The sequence below is a fragment of the Chamaea fasciata genome, unplaced genomic scaffold (assembly GCF_029207755.1).
Source record: "Chamaea fasciata isolate MVZ Bird 193981 ecotype frontalis unplaced genomic scaffold, bChaFas1.0.hap1 SCAF_17, whole genome shotgun sequence".
In the NCBI taxonomy this organism is placed as follows: Eukaryota; Metazoa; Chordata; class Aves; order Passeriformes; family Sylviidae; genus Chamaea; species Chamaea fasciata.
Window position 1 is genome coordinate 8,046,832 of NW_027094102.1, and position 25,828 is coordinate 8,072,659.

Genomic DNA, 25,828 nt, shown 5'->3' on the forward strand with positions numbered 1-25,828 from the left:
TAATTCACACCAATAACACAGGGATGCCCTGAAAATGATCTCCAGCTGCCCTGTACCTCACAAACCAAACCAGAGGATTTTATAATCCATCCGGGGGAAAACTGAAACTGAACTGAAAAACAGGTCAATAATACAGCCCAGACCAAGTGAACATCAGTAGGAGCTAACATGAGCTTGGAGAATATAAGCCACCAATGTCCCCAAAGGCCAGCCTAGGAGGACATTCCCTCCAGGACAGGACAGTCACAATCCTTCACCACCTTTCACCCCAAGCATAAGCCAATCTTCTCTGATCCTGCCCAGCTGCAGACTGAGCCAGCGGTCCACCAGCAGGGGCTCCTCAGAGCCTCCCGAGAGCCGTGGAAAACAACTTCCCTGCAGAGACCCAACTTCATGAGCCCCTAACAACAGGGAAATGAAAACACCCATATATGAACACCCCAGCCTGAAAGAAAGTGACCCTGCCCAGTGCAGCCACAGGCACTTCTGACCCCATAGTGGGAGGGCAGCATGTGGAGCTGGACTGTGAGTTCCCCCCACCAGCCAAGGGCTATGCAGGAGGATGGTTTGGCACCTCCAGATCCCCACTACAGAGAGCTAAAAATAAAGTACTCCTTAGGCCAGATGACACCAGAAATGTTTTCAGGGGAAGTAATTGCATATTGATCAGCATTTAGGAAGGCTGTGCAGGGCTGAGCTCTGGAATATTCATTGGGTTTAAGTTCAGGCTTTTAGAGATCAATAGCGGCTTGCCTGGACTGTCTGGAGTTGATTTTATTTGAAATATTTATTCTGCCGGAGGGCAAGCAGTTTATCTTAGTCTCATCTGTGCTTATTGAGGGAACTTTTAGCTGAACACTAATTCACAGACAAGTAAACGTGAGAACCACCAATGCAGTGAGGCCTCAGTGTTCATGGAAACTCTGAATTACAACTTTATTTGCTGAGCATTGTTTTCTTCCTTTTAACACCTTTACATCTGAGACAACTCTTTTGATACATCTATTATTTAAAAAAAAAAAAAAAAAAAAAAAAGAGGTGCTGACATGACTTGTATTTTCCACATTAGCAGAACATAGCCTTTAACTTTCCAAAATACCAGTAAAGGCAGAACACTAGATTTCCTGGGAAAGTGTGCATAAAACGGTTCCGTTTAATTAACCAGAAGATTTAGTAAAGAGACAGCTTATGTTTCCAGGGGTCATTAGGAACAGCGGGACAAGAAAACATAAAAATATTTTAACAATCATAAAAAAAATACCCTAAAATAGCTACAGAAAAGCTTCAGGGAGCCATATGGAGTTGTCTGGATTCACCTTGTTTTGCTGTACAGGAGACAAAAGCTTTTATTGAGGGTCAAGAAAAGTCCCAGCAGAGCTGCAGGACAGAACATTTTGTGGCCCAAACACTGCAGGTCCCCCTGAGCTCCCTGGGTTGCATTTGTCTCTGTGCATACACATATTCCTCAGTTCATAGCTGGGAAAGCCACACGTCATTTTCCTGGAGCAACAGAGAATCTCCCTGACACATCCCTCGGGAGTGGCACGGCTGCATCTCCTCAAACCCAACACAGCTCCACAGACAAAGCAATAAGCTGCCTGTCAGTGTGCACCAGGGAGCTGACGGAACAAGCCTGTTTTCCTCTCTTTTGGCTAAACTGCAGTTATGTTACTAAGGCAAGACTGAGGGACTGAGCACCAAGAAGTACCTCCTGATCTAAAAAGAAAATTTAGTTTAATTCTAAGGGACATTTCTAAACTTCCTGCTGGTGGCTACTACCTTCATAAACCATCTTGTTTTTGATAAAGATGCAACATAAAGTAAACAAACTTCCCTTGGTGCAGAGATGTAAATTAAGTAATTATATACCCCCCTGCTCTCATTCTTCTTCCAAAGTTCCTCCTTCATTCCTGCTGTCAGCAGCTACATCCCTCTTGGCCTGGTCTTCTCCCAGACCCTCTGCTCACCTCCCATGTACCTGCTTGGTGAAGCCCCAGTTCCTTCAGGGCCAACTGCAAGTCCCAGACCACAGCACAAGTCCAGGACCCATCTGGCCATGGACATGCACGTAAGGCACATCAGCTACACTGGGCTCATTTACAGGCATTACCACTGACCCCCCATAAACCAGGAGAAGTTCACATGATACAACAGCACCTTTTGCTGTTGGCCACACATTTTATGGCTCAGCACAACAGAAACCATCCTGTTGTCATGACTATCTGCAGGAATATCATGAGCACGTTAAATACTCATCAACAGCTGCTGCAGCTCTCCATAGGTCTGTGTGCACAACCATCAATAAAGGAACGTCTTGGCTGGATGGATTGGGCAGCACCAGACACAGAATGCTGTGTTCCCTACGACAGTAATGGAGATTCAAGCCTGATTTCTTTATTCTCACACAGCTTATCTATCTCACATCATGTCAATACACTTTCAACTTTGCCTATTTGTCCTTTCATCTGCACAGGCTGTGGTACAGTGATTAACCACCTGCAAAGCAAAGCCAAAAAATAACAGATCTCTACCCCCAGCCTTCAGAGGACATCAACAGGAGAGAAAAAATACTCTGCCTTGCTTGTGGGCAAGGTGGTCAATCACAACTGAATGGCATGTCTGCTCTCTGCTGTTTATCATGAAGGTATCAAGAAGAAACAGATGTACAGCTCTAGATCACAACTATCCACATTTGCTCCCCATTTACAACAACAGATTGTGGTCACCTAAGTTGCTCAGTCCAAGAAAAATTGAGCACCTGTGAGAGCTTCTAAGTACTAGAACTAAACTAGAAGAGTTTAAAAAAATATAGAATAATCAGCTGTCAGTATAGCACCTGCCTTTGGACAGTAGTGACAGAAGCTTCTAGAACGAATTCTGTGAATTGTTAGGTTTTTTTTCCACTGTCACTTTACCAATCCCACTCAAACTCTAGAATCCACAGACTGAGACCTTGGAAACTCTGTCCATCAGACAGAGATGCAGACAGATCCATCACACTCTGCCCCTCCCAACCCCTTTGCAAGTACTGTAGGGGGCAAAATGCAGGGAAGGAGAAATTTTCCTCTTGTCATAATTTTCCAGCTGGGATCCTGGTGCAGAGAGTGGTAAACAGTAGAGTCAAAAAATGGGCAAAAAGCTCTTAAAAATCCAAACACTGAATCCCACCCACATGGCACAAGAACTCCAACTAATTAGTTCTGCAAGGCTGGTTTAGCAGCTTAGGACTCCAGGCAGAGGGAGGCCTCCCTCCCGTTCTTAGTTTTGGAGCTTTTCCTTAATTAGCCTCAAGAAAACCCAGTGTTCCTATTTGAATAATCTACGTTGGGTTATTTATTCGGTTCCCTGCTGCCGCACATTCCCCAGCCCTGAGCTGCAGGAGCTCAGCATTCCTGGCTGGTGTTTGCTAACCCGCCAGCACACAGCCTGGCACTCTGGGGACAGCCAGACGGAGCCCGCTGTGTCCTCCCGCAGCTCTGGGGAGCCAGACAGCCCAGCAGACACAGCTCGGTGCCAGGCCAGCAAGGAAAAGTGAACAGGGAGCAGAGAAGCCCCAGAGGTTCAGGTGAGACAAAGCACAGCACAAGGAATGCAAACTTATGCCCCATTCACGAAAGTAATTTTTGTATCAGCATCCACAAAAAAATCAGCAGCTCAGAGGCTACACAGCACAGTGGAGCCTGAACTGGGGAACAAAAGGAAAAATGTTTTCCCTAGAGACATCCAAAGGTACTCTCCTGTCCTCATAGAGGTCATTGAAATCCTTAAAGGATCTACCTGACCTACAGCATTCTCCTTGGCAGACACCCAGATGAAAGATCTGCCACTTTGCAGCAGCCACTGTGGCAACCTCAGTTCTTAGGAAATCAAGTTAAAGACAAAGAGTGGAGATTCCATGTCTGACAAAGTCCAACTTACTTACCTGCCTGAAAAAAAGAAAGAGAAGACAGACAAATATCCTAACACAGAGGTTTCAAAATAAAACCACAAATATCTAACCAGAACATGTGTTGGCACATCAAAAGCAGCAAGGAAGTCACAATGCTAATGAGATACCTGAGCATCAGGTTCATCAGCTGCAGACCCTCACCCTTGAGGAAGCGATCACGGTTGGAGCTGAGCATTAGGCAGGAGCAAAGAGAGTCAAACAGGTTCTCCATCATTTCCTGTTCCTCTGCTGTACTCGGATTGTGCCGTTTAAATACCTGAATGACAAAGAAAGCAAAATGACTCCAAAATGTTGGGCCGTGCAGTTGCAGAACACACATGAGGAGTTTGTACCAAAAGCTCCAGCACCTGACAGGCATCAGCCAGTGATCACACAGGTCACTGCTGCATCCTCTGTAGCTGCTGCCCTGACTGTGCACACACAAATGTGCAGCAGCCTGGTGCAGGATATAAAGGATAATACACAGGGCCTGCAAGTGGAAAGGCAAATTCACACTCAAGTAAGTGGATAAGCTGATTACCAGAGATTCCTACGGAATTCATCATACCTGAGGATGCTGCAGGCAGCACTGCCTGATGAAATATAGGTGAGCATTGAACACACTACATTCAGCCAGCTCGAACATGGGCAGCCCGTGCTTGGAGTGGAGCTTGCTGAAGATGGACCAATTCCAACTCTGCCTACCTCCAATTTGCCATGAAATTATTGTAACAATTTAACTTCCATGTATCTCGGCATTAACATTGTTACAAAAGGGATTCATCTCACTGACCATGGATGACACACCACATGGAAAGTAACTGGGGACTATGCCTCACCAAATATGAAGCATTGGTAGGACAGCACCTGCACCCCAGATATTTTCCACTCCTCCCACCCAGCCCAGCAGTCTCCCAATGGAAGAGAAGGCAAGTGGGAATTACTCACAGATAACTGCTGAAGCAGCACATCGATCCCATCCAGCTCCCCAAGCAATTCTCTGTTGTCTAGACGGAGGTGGGGGGAAGGGGGAAAAGAGAGAGAAAAATGAAGCTAACTGTCAGATTTTACAGCCATCTAACACTGATACATCAGCAAACAAAATCAATACAGCTTGACAGAGCACAAAAGCTGCAGAGAAAGAGAGGGTGGAGGCGAGGGAGCGCATGGGGGAGAGTTAAGCCGGCAAAGGGGAGCTGGAGGCAGAAAAGGGCTGCTGTGATCTGAGAGAAGCCTGGATTCTGCCCTCACTGACAGATACGGCAGGCATGGCTCACCATCATTATTCTGGAGCAGAATCGCCAGCACTTCGCTGCAGTACAGCTTGTTGGCATCAAAAGGCATCTTAGCCTGTGGGGGAAGAAACAAGAGACCCATGAGGGCACAGCCCTCAGCATCTCACTGATTTAAAGAACACATTAATCAAATCACCAAATGTATGAGCAGCACTTGAAACAAAAATCCAACTGCAGTAATTCTGCAGTTTTCCTCAGTGACAGAACAGTAACAATTCTGATTCAGGGCTGATGGGAGGCGCGTGTGGGCTCATGCACACATGTAGAAGCTTCACTGTGATCCTTCACATGGCCCTACACCAGTTTGTTTGGCCAAGTTGGCTCAAAACCCCTAAGAACAATCTCCAGTTGTTTGCCACACAGAATCTCTTTCCTGTGATAATTTTTCCACAATGTTACATGCGTGCATGGCACTTATCTCCATTCTGGAAGTCCATGCCTGTCAGCAAAACCAGAATTTCAGAACATACATCACAATAACGTTATATAGGAACTGCCAGAGTTTCCTGTGAGGAGCAGAGTGTCACAGTCAGAAGAACATGAGATGGGTTTTGCCTACACAGACACATAACTTCCATTTCAGATATTCCCTCCATCCTCAAACATGCTGAAGAAGTCATAATGAAACAAAAATGCTGAATCTGAACCCCCAAAAAATCCCTAGAGTGGATTCTGAACTGCATCCAATGTTTTTGCATGCTGCCAAAGCTGCTTCATCTAGAGAAACAGACTGAACATTAACCAATCAGATAATTACACAACCTGGTTTACTGAGAGATTCATAAAATTAAACAAGTTTAAAAATCATCAGTTACCAGCTATTTATACTCCACTGTTCAAGAAGGGAAAAAGCAGAAGTCCTAAGCTTAAAACATAGCATTTGTCACCCAGTTTTTTCCCCAAACACACAACTCCCTGCAGTATGATGGACAGTCCTGCCTGTGCAGGGCTGCTGGGCCAATCATCCCACCCTGCTGCCATGGAACCGAGCACGGTGTGCAAGCACCATGCAACACACAGAAACATGGAAAGCAGGAAGACCCCAAACACCACCAAGTATTGATTTTTATTTAAAGCTTTTCACCTGAGCTTTCTGATGCAGCTCTGACAGCCACAATACAATTGTAAGACCTGAAATGTTGTCAGGAAACAGAAATTCATGCCCTGTGCTGTGTGCCAGATGTCCTCATCATTTCCCAGACAGAACTCTGATCTTAAAACTCATCCCATGGACATTCGACAGCAGCTCTACCCAGGTACCAGGATCCTGGGTTAATCCCAAACACATCTGTCAGGGTAAGAGATCCAAGACCAAGCACTGCTAAGAGCCAAAGCCCCTGGAGAGGGGTTCATCAGCTCCCCACAACCCTTTGCAGGCAAGAAAAAGCCCTGCCTGATATCGCATCCCAAATCCAGGGACAACACAGCCAGGGAACACAACAGACACACCTTGCACAAGCTTGGAATGCCGTTGAGTATTCTGTGGCATCAAGCAGGGGAATCCTAGTTGGGATTATTTTACTTTCCCAAGTTTCCCAGGCTTTCAGCTGCCACAGCAATTCCAAGGCAGGCAGCAGTACTTACCTGCCAAGACTAAAATTAACTTCACTTTTTCTTTTTAAGCAAAGGATGTAATTATGTTACTACCTGTAGTGAGAAATTACAGATTACTTCTGCTAACGAGGATGTGAAGTGCACAGAGGGGCATCTGCACTTACACAGCTGATGGAGAATTTCTGGAATTCAGAGGCTTTCTAATCATACAGATATTTAAGCATGGAAGTGCTAATGCCTTACTGACAGGTTAGAGAACAGCCAGAATTTCTTGGCTGTATTTCCTTTACTATTTCTGTGACAGGGCTGAACTATCCATTCTTTTTCTACAGCATTTTCCAGTGAATGTTTAGGCATCTTTTCACACAAGACAAAGTTAAAGTGTGTAACTAGCTGTCACAGGATGCAGTGTACGAAAAGCAGCTTTTAATTTAAAGGCAATTAGTTGAGTTCAAAGCAAAAGCTGCCCCCAGAAGCATTTAAACACAGATATCACTTAAAACTCAAAAAATGTTAGAAATGTGGGCCACTAAATGGTTAATATTAGTGTCCCCTCTCACTGGTCAGCGTTTATAGTCCTACAGATCTCACACACGGAAATCCAACATACATTAATCATATGAAAAGATAAAAGAGACTAGTTCTACTGCAAGACATTTATAAAGACAAGACCAAAGCGTGCCACTTTAAACTGAAACTGCTAAGGACATAGTCCCTTGAACCACAACATTTTGTCCTTAACTGGGCTTTTACAACACACACAAGCACAACTGGCTTTTCTTTAGCTAGTTTTTGTGCTAACTGGTCTGCAGAAGGAAGGTGAGAAATCAGCTCACCTTCAGCCTCTTGAGCAGCCACTGCATGAGGCCCTGCTGTGCAGCCTCCGTGCACATCTCTGGCCGGAACTCTGCCATGTTCTCCACGATTCCTGGGAAGAAAGACACAGAAAACAGATGATTTTCCCCAACAAAAATTACAAACTTCATGTTTCCAGTCTCTCTCATTCTTACAGTCCTGGGAGATTACAATCCCCAAGGTCTGCAAGGAGTGGGTGATGGTCTGACTGCCAGCAGTGGCATTATCCTGCAATGATTCTGTGCTGTGCAAAGATCAGGGCGCAGAGAGGCAGTTATGCCCTTCCATGAACTGCACATGTTTTACAACCTGAAAGTTAAAGATATTGCCAAGACAGAAACAAAGTATAGCTCACACATATGTTCATAGTAAATACATGGAGAGTGGAGCACTTTCCCGGAGGTTTTTAAAAGCTGTGTAGATGTGGCACTCTAGGGCATGGCTTAGTGGTGGCCTTGGCAGTGCTGAATTAATAGCTGGACTCAGTGACCTCAGAGAGCTTTACCAACATAAACAGTTCTGTGATTGCCACTGGTGCAGTGCAGTGACCCATGTATCTGCACCTCCCAACACAACTGGTTTGGGAAGAGGCATCTTTCGTGCAGCCACAGGACAAAGGACAAACTTTGACTCCAGGGACACGTGATTCCAAGCTGTGCTTGAATAAAAGCTGTACCAGATCCTGTACTACAGTGCTAGCAGTCCAAGGGAAAAAGAGGAGGGGATAAAGGAAGGGGTAACTCACACCCCTTGGTACAAACCACAGAAAGAAGCAAGGGGCTGTGCAGCAGCCACTTACCCAGGGTATTGTGGACACCATCAGCCTCCTCTTTCACACTTTCATCCAGGCGCTCTAAATTCTGGACCAACAAGGCCACGACCTGACCCTCCACCTAAACCCCCAGGGTCACAGAAAAGACAAAAAGATTAAAAACAAGACTAAAAAGAAGAAGACAAAGGGAACACCCTGCCAGACATGATCAGGACAGACAAACAACCCTGCTGTAAAATCTCAGAGGAAGAGAAGGAATCATCATGTAAATCTGTCACTATGTTTCTCCTAATTAATGAAACAAGTTTTGTGTTTCAGATTAAACAGAAAAGCATCAGGAGGTAAACATGCACCTTGTCACAGTCTTATTTCCTGAACCAGCCTGACTGATTTATAATCCCCCAGAATTCTGAAGCACAAGGCTCACAGACCACTGTGGACAGGAGAATAGTCAGCTCTGGGAGCAGCCCCACTCCCACTACATTGCTGCTGGACCTTCCACGTAACAGGCACAAAAACCTGACAGAAAGATGCCCACACCCATAGATCCAAACCCAAGAGCTGCACCATCATCAGCTGAAGCCCTGCAGTTAAATCCTCTCAAGATGACTGCACTAAGTTGACTTCAGTGAGTTAAGGAAAACCAAGAGGCAGGGGGGAGTCCCTGAATCACAAAGCTCACACGCAAAATATGCCTTTTAAACTGGAATTGGAAAGAGACCAGCTTGACTCTGGCAAACTTTCCATTGTGGACATGAGCTTGGAACAATTAAACAAAATAACATACCAATTGAAACACTCTTAACCAGCTTTGGGCCCAGTAAATATGTAGAAAAAACACATATATGGGCTGCTGCAGAAAACAAGGCAACAATCTTCAGATGCCCTACAACCTTTTACCTACTTTCTTAAAAAAAAAAAAAAAGTAATCTAAAAAGCAGATATCTAAACATTTCTCCCAAGACAGACATGACCTGTTTCTTTCAAGGAGGACAATGGAACCTCTAAACATTGCTATTATCAGTGGACTGGTGACAATGAAAACAGAGAAAGAACTTAACTTGATTTACTACCTCTCCACATATTTTATAGAAAACATCTTCTCTAGCAGCTCCTCACACCCATTTCATTCACCCAGCAATCTCTCCACCAAGGCACAGTAATTAACAACAGCCCAGAGGCCAGATGGAGGAACTAGGCTCTGGGCACTGTCATTAACCTTTGGAAGGTTACATTATAGTGACTGGACAAGAAGGATTGTAGGAGAAAACAGAGCAGCCAAACAAAGCAAACAAAAGAAAACCAGTAATTCCCTGTCTTCCAAATTCAACACAATAGTTACAGAACCAGACACAGCCATAGTGACCCTCAAAGGCAGCAATTCACCAGCTCTAAGGTAGGACAGACCTGTAAAACTCATGTTTGGCTGGGCATCACCTCTCTGGAGGATTTGGTATCCCCCTTCTGCAGCTGGGGAGCAGGAGGCATCCAGCACAAATACCAGGAAACTGGGAAATCCACCCCCACAGAGGCCAAGAGGCACTCAGAGTTAACTGTGCAGGGAACACTTAATACCCACCAATGCATCTCCTACCCACCTAGGTAATTTTCTGGGTTGGTTCCCTCTCTATGCCAAAAGGGATCCTTACTTCTGGACCCTCCTCCACCTTTAAAGTTCATTTGCTCTGCTACATGAAAGTTTTCAAGTTTTTACTCCTTGTTAAGAAAAAAAGCCACTGCGACCAACAGATGCCCCAGTCCAAGACCAGATTTTTGGGCTTGAAACAGGAGTTACTGGGTGGAAGACAACCAGTCTCCCGTCCAAGAGGTGACACTGAAAGATCACAGCAGCATCACTGTCCTTGTCCTTTGAGTAACAGTCCCTGCCACAAACTTCAGTTTTCCAAGAGTGAACCCAGGTCTATCTTTTCCACAGGAGAGAAGGGAAATGCAAACAAAGCTCCTGTTTTCAATGGGACACTGTCTGAGTCACAAATATTATTACTTTGCTCTCCCTCCCTGCACCAAAAAATCTCCCAGCCCACGCAAATATTGCAATATGAATGTTCCTTCCAAAAAAGAAGTGGTGCGACAACGTGCAAATGGTGCAACCACCCACTTCCCTAACTCTAGCATTTCATCAAAAGAGGCCACTGTGGTCTCAGGTTCAGAACAGGCTTCTCTTGGCTGTCTCCATCTTGATGTTGGCAGCAAAGACACCCAGAGCTGCAGAAAGCAGGGTGGGTCACTATTCATTGCTGGGCTGAGGCAGATGTTGAGGCACTGAAATAATCTGGGGTTTCCTACTTACAAGAGCATCTATGAGGACTTCGGCTCCTTCTTCACTCTCATGGAGAGTATCAATATCAGTGAGCTCTTGCAGCAAGTCAACCACAGCTATGGAAACATGTGCTGGGTGTTAAGGACAACCAACAGGGAGGCAAACACATTTAGTAACAATAGCAGATGGCTCTTAGGCCAGTGTGTTCATGACAAGACACCAAAGCAACTGGCAATACATTACCAGTGAAGTGATACAATGCATTACAATCACAGCAGCAGGGCACAGGATACCACACACAAGAGCACACAGACTTCTCCAGCAGACCTTCCCCACAAGCACTAAAATCAGGGAATCTGAACTATTAGGAATGATAAAAACAAATGTGATTCTGTGCTTACTGTATCAGACAATTTTACTGTTTTTTCATGGTACTTATTTTTTTCAAATCAAACATGCTGGAGTTGGTCTAACGAGGCACCATCTTGCATTGTCAAGACTGAACACAAGCAAAGAGAAATGAGTTATAATAATGTGATTTGGGTATTCTGCTCTCAGTGATAGCCCTGCTAACCTGATACACACACACACTCAACGAGGGCACCACCGGCAGCAGGAGCATCACCCCCCCTCTGCCCAGCCCAATTAGGGCAGCACACTCCTTAAACCACAGCCCTTGCAGGAACAGCAGAGCTTCTGCCAGCCCAATTTTCACTCATTAACTCTGAGCTGCATAACACACAGCTCCCCTGCCTGCTGCACAGCTCCCTTGTACGACAAGACGTATTCCAGCTCATTAGACCCACTTCCCTATTCTCTCAGACACACTGATCAATCCTGCCCGCATCCCAGGGGCAGAGCAGGAGAGGCAGTTTTCTGCATGTCCTAAATAACCACTCTGTGATGGATCTCTCTCAAGTGCCCAGGCTGACAAACCGGCTCCCAGGTCTCCTATTTGTGCATTTGCTCAGACACACAAGCAGCAACAGGAAAAGGATTTTCATCTGTCTTTTCTTAGCGAGGTTCGGTCGCGTGCTGGGGCTGGCTGGAGAGGTGAGCTCTGTAAGAGACAGCCAGGACCTTCTGCCGGACAAGCTGCATGCGAGTCACCAGTGTGTCACTTCAGCCAAGTGTCACTTCAGCAGAGTGTCACTGCAGTGACAAAGGCTAATCACACACTGCACTGCACCAGCAAGAGCAAAACCGGCAAGTCAACAGAAGGAATTCTTATCTTCTCCTTGGCACTCATGGGGGAACTTGCAGAATATTTTGTTCAGTTGTGGGCTCTTGCAATAAAAGACAGACCTTGACATACTGGGCTTGGGAGAGCAGAGGACCACTGAGGTGGTCTGGGGGTTATTACATGATGGATGAGGACAAATTGAAGGAATGGCATTTCATCAAACTGTGGGAGAGAAAGCTCAGGGAGGAATCAGTTAAAAATTTCTGCTGTCTCCTGGGTGCTACAAAGATAACTGAACCAGGTTCTTTTGCGAGCGCACAGCAAAGAACTCAGCAGAGTTCATGATGCAGGGCATTCCTGTCTGGGAAGCTTCTGTTGAGGCTTGCAGTGAGAGTATCAGCTGTCCTATAAAATTTAGGAGACAGTAAAGCAAAGTCTCGCTTGAAACTTTCATGTCTTTCATTAATAAAATCTTGTTGGTGATCATCTTTCATTCACATGTTTTGTGTAAAACTGTATGAATCATTCAGCAGATTATTTGTTCCCCCTGGACATTGCTTTTGTCTCCTTGCATTAGTCCCTCAAGACACCACATTTAAATCACATCTGAAGAGCCATTTGTTTGGTTCTCTCCTTGAAGAATTCATTTTAAAAAATATTTTCCCATTTGTTTTAACAAAACATCATTAGAAAACCTGAGCTGTACCAATTCAGTTTTATGTCTAGATGCTTCACTTTAATAGTGCTTCTACCCTGTACGTGAGCAGCAGCAGTCTCTGCTTCCAATGGAGCTCAAAACACTTCAGCAGTTTTATAACAAGAAATATACTTTTCCCAAAATTGCAGCTCTCAGGCCAAATTCCTACCCATAAACTCACTGACAAGCAAGTCGCAAACCAAATAAAAAGAGTTCACAGTGGAAACCCTGACATGTCTTTGACAGCAGCACTGACCCTAGCACAAAGCTTTCCATGGCTGACAGGACAAAGCAAGCTGTACTCTGGCACACTTCATCTGGAAAACAGCTCTGCTATCCCAGTCAATATTCCCACAGTTCCTTTTTTCCCTATGAATGAGAAATTCAGTATAAAAGCGCAGAGTACAAACAAGTCTGTGGTGTCTGCTGTAAAATAAATAATTAAACTACAGTAACCACGAAATTGGATTTGCATGGGAGGAGCTTCCCTCGGTACAACATAAATTGTTAACAGTTATTTGAGAGCCATTTCCTTGCAGATGTTGGATAAGGGAAACTGTGGGGTTTGCTGTTTTGCAGGGACCAGCATTCACCACATCAAGGTTCTACCTGATGCAAGTCAAAATACCCAAACACATAAGCAGTGCTCTCTAATATAAACTGGCATGCAATAAAATATTTATGTTTTGGTTTTAGCTTCTGATCACTGCACCCACTTAGAAAGAATGAATTATGAATTCTCAATAGATGATGCTATAAAGAAAAGTGCTAAAAAAGAAAACCAAGATCTGTGCATCAGACCACAACATGCAGCACGAACAGGCCTTTTCACATTGTATATTCTGAAACACCTCAGGAAAGCTGTTAGGTGTTATCTCCTGCTTTATACATAAAGAAGCAAAGAATAAATTACCTTCCTAAGGCCATGGATCAATAAAAATGGAAAAAGGACTGCCTGAGTCCCAAGTCAACACCCAGTGCCCTTTCCACAAGCCTCTACTGCTCCCTCCACTCACTGATATTTTCAGGACACAGACACGCAATCTCCCAAATCATGTAACAATTTTTCAGCTTCATCTGCTGTAGAATATTTTATAAGCAAAGTGGGCTGAGGTCTGCTTTTACAGACTGCACAGGGGGGAGCTGGGCATAGTGCCAGTACCCAGCTGACAGCTAAGCATCAAGGCACCAGGACACACAAAAAATGGCACTGTTTTTGATCAACACTACCAAAATGGGCAATTCTTTCTCAGATGCCCTCAGAGTTTCAGAGGTACAAGAGTCAGGTGCACAGAGGGATCAGGGTCAGTGACGCTGGACCTCAGTGAGCATGGAAATGGAATTGTCTCTGGATACGTACTTAACCAGAGGGGCCATCCTTGAGCTCTGTACACACCAAACTAAAGGTATGGGTACATGAAGAGGGCACATTGACAAACCAAGGTGAAGCATGTGGTGAGCTAATCCATGACAAACAGCTGACAGTCTGACAGCTCAGCTCTCAGCAAGAAGGGGTAAAACAGTTTCATTTTCACTGGGGCTATTCCAGAAAAAGTTTGCACAGTCTGAGATTATCACTGCTAAGCCCAGGCCTTCACTTCTCCTCTGCTGTTCATCTGCTCACACTCTAACACTGCCACTCAAAACTAGATGAAAGGGTCATAAAACAAGAAAGGAGAATAACAGCACTGAAAAAAATTCAGAATCAATATTACTTGAACAAAGAGGGCTTTCACTGGGAAAAAAAATGAAAAACCAACACATAAATTCAGTGTGTTGGGAAGAGGAAAAAAACATCTACAGGAGCCTGGGAAAGAGGATATGAGAGATTACAGAAAAGTCTGTAGAAAGCCTCCCCCATGAGAGCTGCTTTAACAACTGAAGGATATCTGTGTTGTCATGTCCCAGCAGACCGAGCAGAGACTGCACAGCGTTCAGCTCCACCAGCAGGTGATACAGGCCGGGCATCGTGGCGATCACGTGCATCTCCTGAATGATGTCATTTAAATCCAGTTCCGACTCCATAAACCTGAGGAAGACAAAAAGGGTTAAAAAAAGGCAAGAAGAGACCATCACCTACCAGGAGACACCAGGTAGGACTTGTCACCCCAGGTGCACGTGGCACCAGCATTTCTATCCTCCCTGTCCTATGCCTGCCCCTTGAAGTTTAATCCTGCAGCAGCATAAACATTTCTATTGTATAATTTACATAGAGTAAAAAAGCAGATCTGTTCCAATTCTGTAAATCAGTTCTAAAATTTCAAGAAAAAATTAAAATCAAGATGCTGCAGCCACACATGAAAGAACCTGTTTATAAAATAAATTCTGCAGAGAGCTGCACCTTCCCCAGCTAGCACATATTAGCATGTGGGTTGTATGAGTCTGAATGTATGAGATTATTAAAAATAATCCGGGTAAGGGAAAGGACAGCAAACTGGACCAAAAAAAAAAAAAAAAAAAAAAAGGCATTGAAGTCCAGGAAGAAATCCCTTTAATGTGAATAACAGAACACCTTGAAAGGAGGAAGCGGCTTCTAGAGCACAAACACATCCGGCTCTCCAAGCCCATCCAGCCATTCTGCTCACCACAGCACTGAATACCATGAAATGATTTCCTCCCCACAGAGATCTCTGGCTGGTACGCAGGCACACACCTTCACATCAAAGGATAGGATGAAACCTTTGATTATGGCTTATGATGGTTTTTGTGCTGCCAGCCATATATTGGCCTCACCAGAGTCTCAACAAAGCCATTTTTAATTAACAAAGTCAGTTTCAAATAATATTTAGAAGAACTACAAGGCAATAACTGCTGTTATATAAGCCTTATGTAACTGAAAACATCTCTACATTCCAGCAATTGATTTAGACTTACACCTAAAATCAAAGGAAGAAAAGTTAAGCACAGCCTTACTTCTCTGGATTATCAGGAAACTTGATCCGCAGCTCCTGGTTTTTGTAGGATCTCTTCTCAAAGGTGAGAATCATCTTCTTCACTGAACTTTCATCCAAAGGTTCCTCCTGACCAAATCAGAAAAAGCAGAAAAGTGAGCTTTGGATGGCTGGAGAAATACCAGCAATGTGGTGGGACTTGAGCCAGGCCCAGGGCCCTCAGAATTCCAGCCAGCTCTGGAATCTCACAGCAGAGATCTGCCAAACTCCTCACACACCATCACTACCTACTCCAGCTCAGACCTCAAGCTGTTCTATTACAGCTCTTATAACCGTGCACCACCAGTATATTTTGAGGCTTTTTTGCTTCTGACATGGGGCAAACCTGTACTCACAGCCTGTGTCCACAGAGAGCTCTGCAGAAGTCCCTTGTGCTATTGCTTTTTGTAAGTCTACATTTAACTGCTCTGAATTTATGCTCTTCTGCATTTTCCTCACTTGGATAAGCTTTCACTGCTATCTTAAAGCCTTTTCCTAAAGAAAAAAATAAATCAATACTCTAGTCTAGTATTTTCTCTTTACTTTGTAAATGCTTCTAAGGTGTTTCTCAGCCGGAGCTGTGTATTTACTGTACAGCAGCAATGCAACCTCGACTGCCTCCCTGACACCTACAAATATTTTCCTCAGTTTATGATTTTAATGCACTTCTTTTATTTAAAAAATTGATGATATAGATTTCCCTGTGTAACCTCTTCCCTCTCCTCTGTTTGACTGTGTTACAACCACTATTTAAGAGAAGGTCACAAAACAAAAACCAAACCAGACGCCCTCCCATCTTAAGCCATGTTTTGTGCCCATCCCCTGCACAGGATTAAATCAGGAGTTGCAGCTGGTGATGCAGATTCTTTGGTCAGTGACTCTAAGAAGCAATCTGGTATGAGAGAGAAAATCTCCATTCCTTCAGCAAACTCCATTACAATAACAACACCAGCCCCAGCCTTCAGTTATTATTGGATTTCCTTCGTTCCTTTGCCCAACCTGTCTCATTGCCATCCCACTCATGTCACCACCCCATTCAGCCAATCAATACTACAGTGCCCAAAGCACATTCTTCTTGCAGTGGGATTTCAACCCACACATGCTGACACTGCTTCTCTCTGTTCCCTTTGATTGTTTGCTTCCTCTAACACATATCACTACAATATCTCCATTAGGATCTGCTTTGTATCTTGTATTGAATTTGCATTCAGTATTGCAGTGTCCTACAGATTAAGGCTTCTTCCCATCAAATTTACTGGGACAAAGCACATTTTAATGGCACTTATATTAACTGCAGTCCAAAGTAATAAATAAGAGATTTGAGTTCTAAACAAAGCCTGGACTTCCAGCCTTTAAAATGTCTGGCTGGGAGGACTCCACTTGACAAAGATGAGGGACTGGCACACTGCAGGAATCCACAAGACTCTAGCCAGTCAGGAGGACTCTTCTCTCGATCCATCCTCCCTGGAGCTGAAATGCTTCAGAAACCCTGCATTATCTTTCTCTGCTATCAGCAACAACTGTCATGGCAATAGCTCAACATCAAAAAAACGAGGGAGATTCTCAAAGACGGGTGCTGGCAATGTAGTATACAAGGGACAATGATATTTTACAAAGCTACATGATTCTGCAGCAGTGAATATCACTTGTTTTTTTATCAAACGGGACACGGGCAGCAGGAAGCAAATATCTTCTAGATTCATACCAATCCATGTGTCACATTTATAAAGTGATCTTTCCCCTGGCCCTTGGCAGAAAGGCCAATGCAACATTGGATTTCTGTCTCCAAGGCTTGAAATCATTTACCCTTGACAGCTGCCACCCCCCTCCTCTGACCCAAGACCTTTCTTGTACAGAAGAATGTTTGTTTATTTGCTGCTGCTGCACAGCTACAAAGAGGGGGAGAAGCTGCATGGTTGGGGGTACTGATGAGAACAATATCAGGAAATTGGTTAGAACACAGAAACTGTTTCCTAAAAATATACTTTAGAAGGTGATTTGAGCATTCTCAGACCAAACAGAGATTAGACTTGAAAGCCCTTTCCCTTTCACCCCTGCTTTGAATCTTCAGCTGACATATTTGAGAAATTTGAAATTAATGAACACCCCACAGGGCAGGAAAGCAAACCCACAAACTAAAGCTGTAGGAGTACAGGAAAATCACGTTAAGTCCCACCACCTACATGGTAAAAAATGGAAATCACAGAGAAGGGGTTTGGTTTTTGGTTATTTCCACTGCCTCTCCTTTCCCAGAGGACTTACTTCCTCATCTTCCTCTTCTCCATCCCTCTCAATTATCTGAAGGAGTTTCTTCTTCTCATCATCAGTTTCTTCCAGGGCAGCAGACTCTTCTTCCCTATGACGACCATGCTCTCGGGCACTGGCTTGTTTCCGACGTGCTTTGATTTCCTCTTCCTCTTCATCACGGGGTCTTTTTGTCCCTCTGTTAGGCTGAAGTCAGAGAAATAAAAGGTGAACGAACACAAGTGTTTAGTGACCCTTGCAAACCAGAACACCAATATTACAAGCCATACCGAGGAAATTCTTACAAGTTGTTTAAAAGATTTGCTTACATGACACTTAACAACTCTGAAAACTGGAAAGGAAATTAATTTAGTGAACTGGAACATCACATGAGTAGATGAATGCCTCTGCCAAGAGCTGTGTCAACATCCTACCGTCTTTGATCTATGAACACAATTCACGGGAAAATATCTTCATAGACAGCAAGGACAAGGAGTGCACAGACAAGGAGTGGCCAAACAGCCCTGCTCAGTGGGGCACAGCTGCCCATCAGGGAACCCCAATCTGCTGACTCAGCTGAGACAACCCCACATTTCACAGCCAGCAGACTGATACGCTCAGCAGACAGCACGGAAAGAAAATTTTTTACCCACAATGTATACAAGATTATATTGAATTCCTGTGTGCACCCCATTTCACACCCATCCTTCTGTTTGAAGTTTGCTGACAAGTAAAAGAACCAGCCCAACTCAGTGTAGGTAGGACAAGGAGGACTGCTGCTTGCTGCAGCTCTGCAGGGCCTGGGCAATGGGTAAAACAGCACCCAAGCCGTCATGGTTTGCTTGGAACAACCTATTATTTTATTTCACTATTTCTAGTTGATTGTCAAAATTAAGGGTAATTTGCCAAGGACAAGAAGTCCATTAATCCTAATCCCATGTTTTCATTCAGACAGAAAGGGATAAAAGCATTTGCAATAGAAGGAAAAACTTTCCCCTCAATACCTATGAGGACATTAAATTTGGTCTCTCACATTTTTGAAGGACAACCAAGCTGGAACAGGAGGAGTACTCCATGCTCTATAACTACAGCAAAACAAAGCTCAATTCTTTACTATTTAAAAGGACTGTATGTACCAGGAATAATAAAATATTAACAAAAATACTTTTACATCACTCCTCAAGTCACCTTGTAGGTGATTTTGTGACCTCATTAGGTCTAATATGTGTCCATCTTAATTTAAAAAACACCACCTGGCAGGCAGCCCCTACTCTTCTGTTCTGTGGGACCCTCTGTCTAAAATGGCAAGTCACACCAGGCTTCCATGAGCACAGGCCCTTGTTTTTATTTGAGACTGGGATCTTTCTCCTGTTTGATTCAATGAAAGGTGCAGAGGAAATAAGTGACAGTGTCATTCTCCCGCCAGGTCTGGCACTAGTGTGAGCATCAAGACAGGAATTTCCAGCTCCCTGGCAGGTTAGGAACTTTTGGGCTGCAGAGATAAATAAACCTTCCAGGCCTATAAGGGAATCCAACTGTGGTTCCAGTTCTGCCACGTGTTGCACCAGTGGCACAGCCCAGTACCAATGACAAGCTGGTAAATTATATGCTCTGGAGAAAATGCTGCTTTCAGGAGACGTAAAAAAATAAGGCCCCCCTACCTCAGCCCCCAAAAGCACATGAGGAGTTAATTATAGTTAAGAAGCAGGCCAGACAGCAGCCTGGCTGGGATCACCTTGTTTTCAGGGTTACCACCTTGTCACCACTTGAGGGAAGATGCAGAATCAAGTTTCCCAGACAACACATTAGCACAAATCAGAGCTGTATCTGCTCGCTCCCAGGCAGACCTGTTCAAGCTCTGTTATCTGTCTCCTTTCTCCCTCTATCTTCTCTGCCATTTCCATTACGGATGGTACATTCCTGACTTAAAACCCTCCTAAAGTGCCTCCATGCACCTTTAAAGCAGTTACTCAGCTCATAATTCAATAGCCATGACATGGAAGCATACCCAGAGATTCTGTGAAATGAAAAATTTATTTGCTTCAAGGGTTTTGTGGATTGTTTTTTTTTTTTTTAAGCAGATTCCTATTACTTATCTTCTAGGCACATTAAAATATAATTTCACATAGATCCATTTGGAAACAAACGTGTCATTGACAACAACTAATAATTCAAACACTCCCTGAGCAACCAGCAACCCCATAAAAAGAATAAGGAAAAGGTGCTCTTTTAAATTACATCATTACATCAAAAAACTTCAGTAAATCTATACTCCTTACTCAATGTCCTTGATGCCACAAGGGGCCCTGCCCTTCCTATATCCTTCCATTCACTCTTTGGTAATACCCTACTCATCCTAAACCATCTTTGACAGATTAATTTCACAAACACAGATACAGCAATTAGTGGCATAAATCCCGAAATTTACATCTAAATCTCAACAAGATTTGCCATGGATGTTCCTAATTTGGAATTGGAATCCCATTCCTCACTCTCACTTCCAAAGATCAGAAAGGACCAAAGCTCCTGGCAAGCCTGAGGTGTAATGAGAGGCTGAGGGAGCTGGGGGTCTGTCAGATGCAAAGTAATGTGCCATGGGAAGGGATTGCATCCCAGAACAAAACCTAAATTAAAACTCCATCACGAAACCCTCCCTCATCTCCTCTGAGTACACAATCCTCAAGATCAGAATTTACACCCTTGCTTCCATCTCAATTATTTTACCCCTTTTAGGTATTTATGCATTGCTGGGAGAGGCGTCCCTAACACGCAGCAGAATCATTATGATAAATCATGGAAGTGCCCCGCGTGCGATCATTAACGCTGCCAGCAGCCTGGCAATAGGCAGTAATTGAATCCCGGGCAAACGCTATTAAGCAGGCATTAAGGCTCTGCCTCTCCTTATTGATGTTATGCAAAACCTCGCTAAGAACATTGCTGCTCCCAACCAGCACTTATTAAAGCCACGAAACCAAGGCCCGAGTGGAACACCTGGGTCCTGCTCGTTCCACGAGAGATGCACAGTCATGAACAACTGATTTAAGGCAGGCATTAGTTTCTGTTCATTGATTTTCATCCTGGGCTTGCATTTGTGTTTTGCAAAGGACTGTTACCAACTAGCAAGAATTAAGCCCGTAGGTTGCTGCACTGAGCCTGGTGGATTTCGCTCAGCAAACACACAGATTGTGTCCAAACACATTTATTTAACCAATTCCACAGCTTCACAGACATCTGCACAAGTTCTGCCTTTCTGGTAGAAAAGAGAAAGTTAATCATTTGATAAACAAAATGTGGGGTTTTTTACTTAGTTGTGCTAAGGTGAATCTGGCAAGAAGTTGGAATTCATTAGAAAATACACAAGAAAAGCATTTTTCAATTGTTTTGTTAGCTAAGCTTAATTCTGTTCCCGTTGAATGCAGGGCATTCACAGTAATTTATTCAGTAGGCATTCTCATTTAAATCTAACACTGATAGCACCACACAAAAACCAATGAATACAAAAGGGTTTTTAAAAACAGCTACTGTTTATAAAATATGATAAAGTAAACAGAAGCCGGTAATTGGGAACAGGAGAATTATCTTTCCCTTTCTCTTGTAGTCGTCCTGTACTGGTTGTGTCAGTTAGCTGACACTCCCTGGGGCCAAGCCTGTGTGTCCAGACTTTCCCCAGACACACCTGACACAGGTCCTGGTTTATGCGCAGCCAGGTGAGGCAGAGCCTGCCCTCGGCGAGGGCGGCAGGAGCAGCACCCTCCTGTGACACGAGGGACAGGGAAACAAGGTCCTAAATCAAAGCACAATAATCTGCCAGTGCCCCTGGGCTCCCTCCAAGCAGTGATCACACATTAATATCAGGGTTAAGTACACCACAAAATCAAAATACACATTTCTCAGAATCCTGATTGCTTCAGCCTTCGCCAAACGTAAGGAAGGTTTAGAGAGGTCTCAGTAGTTTCCTATTATGAAGGAAATACTCAGGAGTTTCATATTACCAAGGTATCTGTTTTGTAAGTAACCTCGTTATTGTGAAGCTCAGAATTTTTTTGTTAATGAAATCTGAAATAAATCTTCATAAATGATGCAGCTTCTTTTGTGCCCACATCCCAGCCCGCTCCAAACAGCCACTGAGAAAGCAGCACAGCAGCTGTCAGTTTGGGCTCCTAATCTCCAGAGGAATCTCCAATGACTTCCTAATTTTGTTTATGATAAACCAGGCTACTATCAATCTCACTTTTCCATGCTTTTTCTTCCTGAGGCGTGACACACAGCACTTCTAAATGGTGCAGGATCTGAGTGCTAAAAGCTGGAAGAACTGCTACCTGAAGAAAATCAGAAATCTCAGAGACCCAAGAGCTCCAAAACCACACAAACTGGGGCAAATGCAATGACAGGTGCACACTGTACCCACATGGATATAGATTATTAATTTCAGAGGGAATTAACCCCTGTGCCCTCCCCTGTGAGGCTCTGAACCACCCAAGGAGCACATCAGGGAAGTGCAGGACAGAGATCTTTCTTGACACCGTCTGGTTTGGTGGTCAAGGACAACACATTGGAAAGTAAATTAGAGATTCACTTGTCACCCTGTGAGAGCACCAAGACACCTCTGGCAGCATCGGGCTGCACTCCCAGGAGCAGAGCCAAAGGATAAGGCAGACAGCTGAGCCAATGTTGGCTCCTTGTTTTAGCTGCCAGCAGGAGAGGAGCTACCGAGGTAATAATGCTGTAAGTGCTCAACAACCAGCTCAGCTGAGCTGCCCCTACCATCAGATGCATCCATTACTTAATAAACTGACAGTAAAGTGTTCATCCCAGCAGCAGAAACGATGATGTGCCCCCATGGATACACAGAGATCCACCCCGTGGATGGATCTCAACCCCGACAGACCACGGGGAGATCGTCCAGCACATCGAAGTCCGATCTCACCCCATTAGTTACCCCATTATTTGATTTTACTGACATTCCATCAGAAAATTAGCCGTTTGTAATGATTGCTCACGGTGATGAAATCTGCCTTTAACGAGACTTCAAATAATCTCCCATATTCCCTCCAAGGACACCTGAAAGAGGACTCTGAACAGCCCCGGAGTTGGCTTTGTCCTCTTAATTACCCTCTGTAATCAGAGACCAAACACGGATGATCTGGGCAAACAGCAGCAATATTTAATCATCACTTTAGACCATCTGCAACTGTTTTGCAGCAACACGTAAAGTTTATGGATTCCTGAGCTTTGTATAAACGGCCAGGTGCTGTTTAATTGTATTTTTTGTTGCAAGAGGTTTCTTTTCCTGTTCTGGCAGACACTTGGTGCTGAATTGGTGGCACGGTGCCTGCAGTCTTCCACGCCAAGTTTGGCTCTGAGGGGGAACATCTTCTTGCCGAAGCAAGGGCACAGATTACACATTTAGAGGAGAAAATTCAAAACAGTGTAAGAGAAAAGCAATTATTTTGGGTTGTGCTAAGGGAGGTTGAGAAGACCAACAGCATTCGCAGCAAGAGATTAAAGTCAGAGGGCTGGGGCACCACAGCAGCTCCTTGACAGCCGGTACCATCCCTGCAACGAGGACAATCAAAGAGCCTTTGAGCCAGTGCCCAGAGCAGGGAAGCTCCCAAATCCAGAGCTGGAGTGGGCCAGGAGCTGCTGGGCGAGCTGCCAAGCCACCCTCCCCAAAGGCAGAGCCTCACCCACAGGATGGGAGGCAGTGAAATCTGCTGTTTCCTCACCTCTCAGCCAGAAATGCCCCCACAGAAAGAAATCTCATTTTCTCAGACCCAGAGCTATTTGTCTGCCTTCTGGTCCTCCACCTCTTTCACCTGTACTCACCACTGTACCCAGTTCTGGAGGTTTGAATTCAGCACCACTGACTTCCAATGCTCACTAAAGCATCACCTCAGCTAGAGACCCAAGAACCACCTGCATTCAGCTGAGAGCCCAGGAGAGCACAGAGCCAGGACAAATCCTTCAGGAACTATTTCAGCAGCTGGTTGAAAGCTGCAGAATGTTTTTCCCCACAGCTAAGAACAATTTCAGCAGCAAGAAATGAAATTAAAATTTAGATACCCTGCAGCTAAGCAGCATTTCTTTATCTCTACAGAATACGGCCCCTGCTGTCACAAGCAATCACCCCTTGCCGTGTTGAAAGATCATCCAAGAGAAAGCTGTACAAAATCCAAGTGAGCAAAGCAAGGTGGATGGACACTTCCCTCCAGAGTGGAGGGAATCCTGGGGAGTTCACATTCTGGAAGCAAGAGAAAAACCAACTAACAAAACCTCGAACTGGAACTGGGTTAAAAAAATGACAGAGTTTGTTCAGGTTTATCTCTCTATGCCTTAACCTGCATCCCAGACATGTAAGGGATGACACTGCTAACCCCCAGATGGGGTGGAGAAGGCCAAAGAATCCAAGGAACGTAAGGAATGAAAATTCTAATTTGATTTTGAAAAATCACATTTAAAAATGATAAAGAAACACAGAAGTGGAGTAGATCTCAGACCAGCAGGGTCTTCAGGATGTGGAAGGATGTTTGAGACAGAGCAAGCCACAGAAGCAAACATCCTGGAGATTATCAAGGAGGAATCCAGCCGAGCTCTCAAAGACAGGCTCCTCCCACAGCCATGACCCAGACGCTTCAATACCACCGGGAAAACTGCCGAGAAACTCAACCCCAACAGCAACTTTGCCTTTTTCCCTGAGAATCTCCAAACAACACACTCCCAAAGCACAAAGATGGAGTGAACAGCAAGACGCTCCCTCCACCTCTGTGCCACCTCTGGAACGGGGCACACACTGAGTTCCACAAGGAATTCTGCGCTCTCAGCTCAGGAGCAGACCTGGCCACACTGACCCTGATCATGTCTCGGGGTGTTTTCCTCACCCAGGGAAACCCCACGGCTGCATCTGGGCTGAGAAATGAAACAAAGCCCAACACAATCCCAGCCAAAAATGTTATTGCACTTCATACCCTCATTCCCAGTTTCACAGGGGACACCTGAAATCTGCTCCTGGGACAATAAATCAACGCACACGATACCGACACACAACGAGCAATCAGTGACCGCAGGGCAATGGAAGAAAACACACGGAGTAAAAGAAAACATTAAAAAAATATTTTGATAAAAGCGAAATGAAATTGGCTTCGTCATAAAACGGAGAAGGAAAAAAAAAAAAAAAAAAAAACAAACCACAAAAAACACCAACATGCTAGAATAGCCACGGAACGAGCTCAGTCTTCGCTCCAGGCACAGGCGGGCACCAATCTGCCCAGCTGTGTCCGAAACGGCAGCGGCAAAGCCCCCGGTAACGGGGTCCCACCGAGCACCGCTGCTCCGAAGAGGGGGAGAGACCCCCAAAACTCAGCGACACTTTAACCAGACCCCGTGCGAGCGCACCGAGTGCGGCCGGGCAGGCCCCGCACGGCGGCCGCCCCAGGCCCGGCCGCACCGGAGCTGGAGCAGCATCGCTGCCGCCGCAGCGCGGCCACGGACGAGGGCACCTCCGCGCTGGCGGCCGGAGGGCAGGAGGCCGCGACACCCCCGGCACGGCCCGACTTCCCGAGCTCACCTGGTAGCTGAGCAGCTCCCCCACGTCCATCGCGCCCACCGGGCCCCGCCACCGGGAACCTGTCGCAAACCACCGGGGCCGTGCGACACTTGCCGTAAGGCAGGCCGGCGCAGGCCGGGTGGCGGGGCGCCACACTGCCGGAAAGCGGGGAGAAGGGGGCCGTGCCGGAAAGCGAGAGGCGGGATGCGCCACACTGCCGTATAGCGGTGCGGAGCTGTCGCGAACGGGAGGGGTCGGAGCGGGGCAACCCCCACCTCACAGTGCGAGCCCCGCCGGCGCCACCCGCACCCCTCGGGGGTCCCGGGGCAGCGTTCGGGGACCTCCCGGCTGTCCCCCGGTGCCACGTGGTACCGGGCAGGGAGAGGACGAGACCCCGACGCACCCCCGGTGACACGGGGACCCTCCCTGCCCTGAGCTCCCGGTGCCACGGGCGAAGGGGGGACCGGGGGTCTCGTCCCCGCCGCGCCCCGGGCGCCGCTGTCACCCAGCGGGGGGAGCGACACGCAGCAGAGCCCCCCCGGGGAC

The 25,828-nt window shown here is 45.5% G+C and overlaps 1 protein-coding gene across 1 annotated transcript in view; it reads right to left on the reverse strand.

The window, feature by feature from the left end:
• The window catches only part of CTNNBL1 (catenin beta like 1), a 47,231-nt gene extending 21,826 nt beyond the window's left edge, over nucleotides 1–25,405 (reverse strand). The window contains exons 1-10 of the mRNA XM_066198999.1: nucleotides 25,304–25,405; nucleotides 17,758–17,946; nucleotides 15,479–15,585; nucleotides 14,453–14,594; nucleotides 10,716–10,811; nucleotides 8,432–8,525; nucleotides 7,614–7,705; nucleotides 5,206–5,278; nucleotides 4,877–4,935; nucleotides 4,057–4,205 (exon numbers count right to left, since the gene is read on the reverse strand). Of these exons, the coding sequence (XP_066055096.1) occupies nucleotides 4,057–4,205; nucleotides 4,877–4,935; nucleotides 5,206–5,278; nucleotides 7,614–7,705; nucleotides 8,432–8,525; nucleotides 10,716–10,811; nucleotides 14,453–14,594; nucleotides 15,479–15,585; nucleotides 17,758–17,946; nucleotides 25,304–25,333 (1,031 nt within the window). The 5' untranslated portion in view covers nucleotides 25,334–25,405. The remainder of the gene's footprint in view (nucleotides 1–4,056; nucleotides 4,206–4,876; nucleotides 4,936–5,205; nucleotides 5,279–7,613; nucleotides 7,706–8,431; nucleotides 8,526–10,715; nucleotides 10,812–14,452; nucleotides 14,595–15,478; nucleotides 15,586–17,757; nucleotides 17,947–25,303) is intronic.
• Between the last annotated feature and the right edge of the window lie 423 nt (nucleotides 25,406–25,828).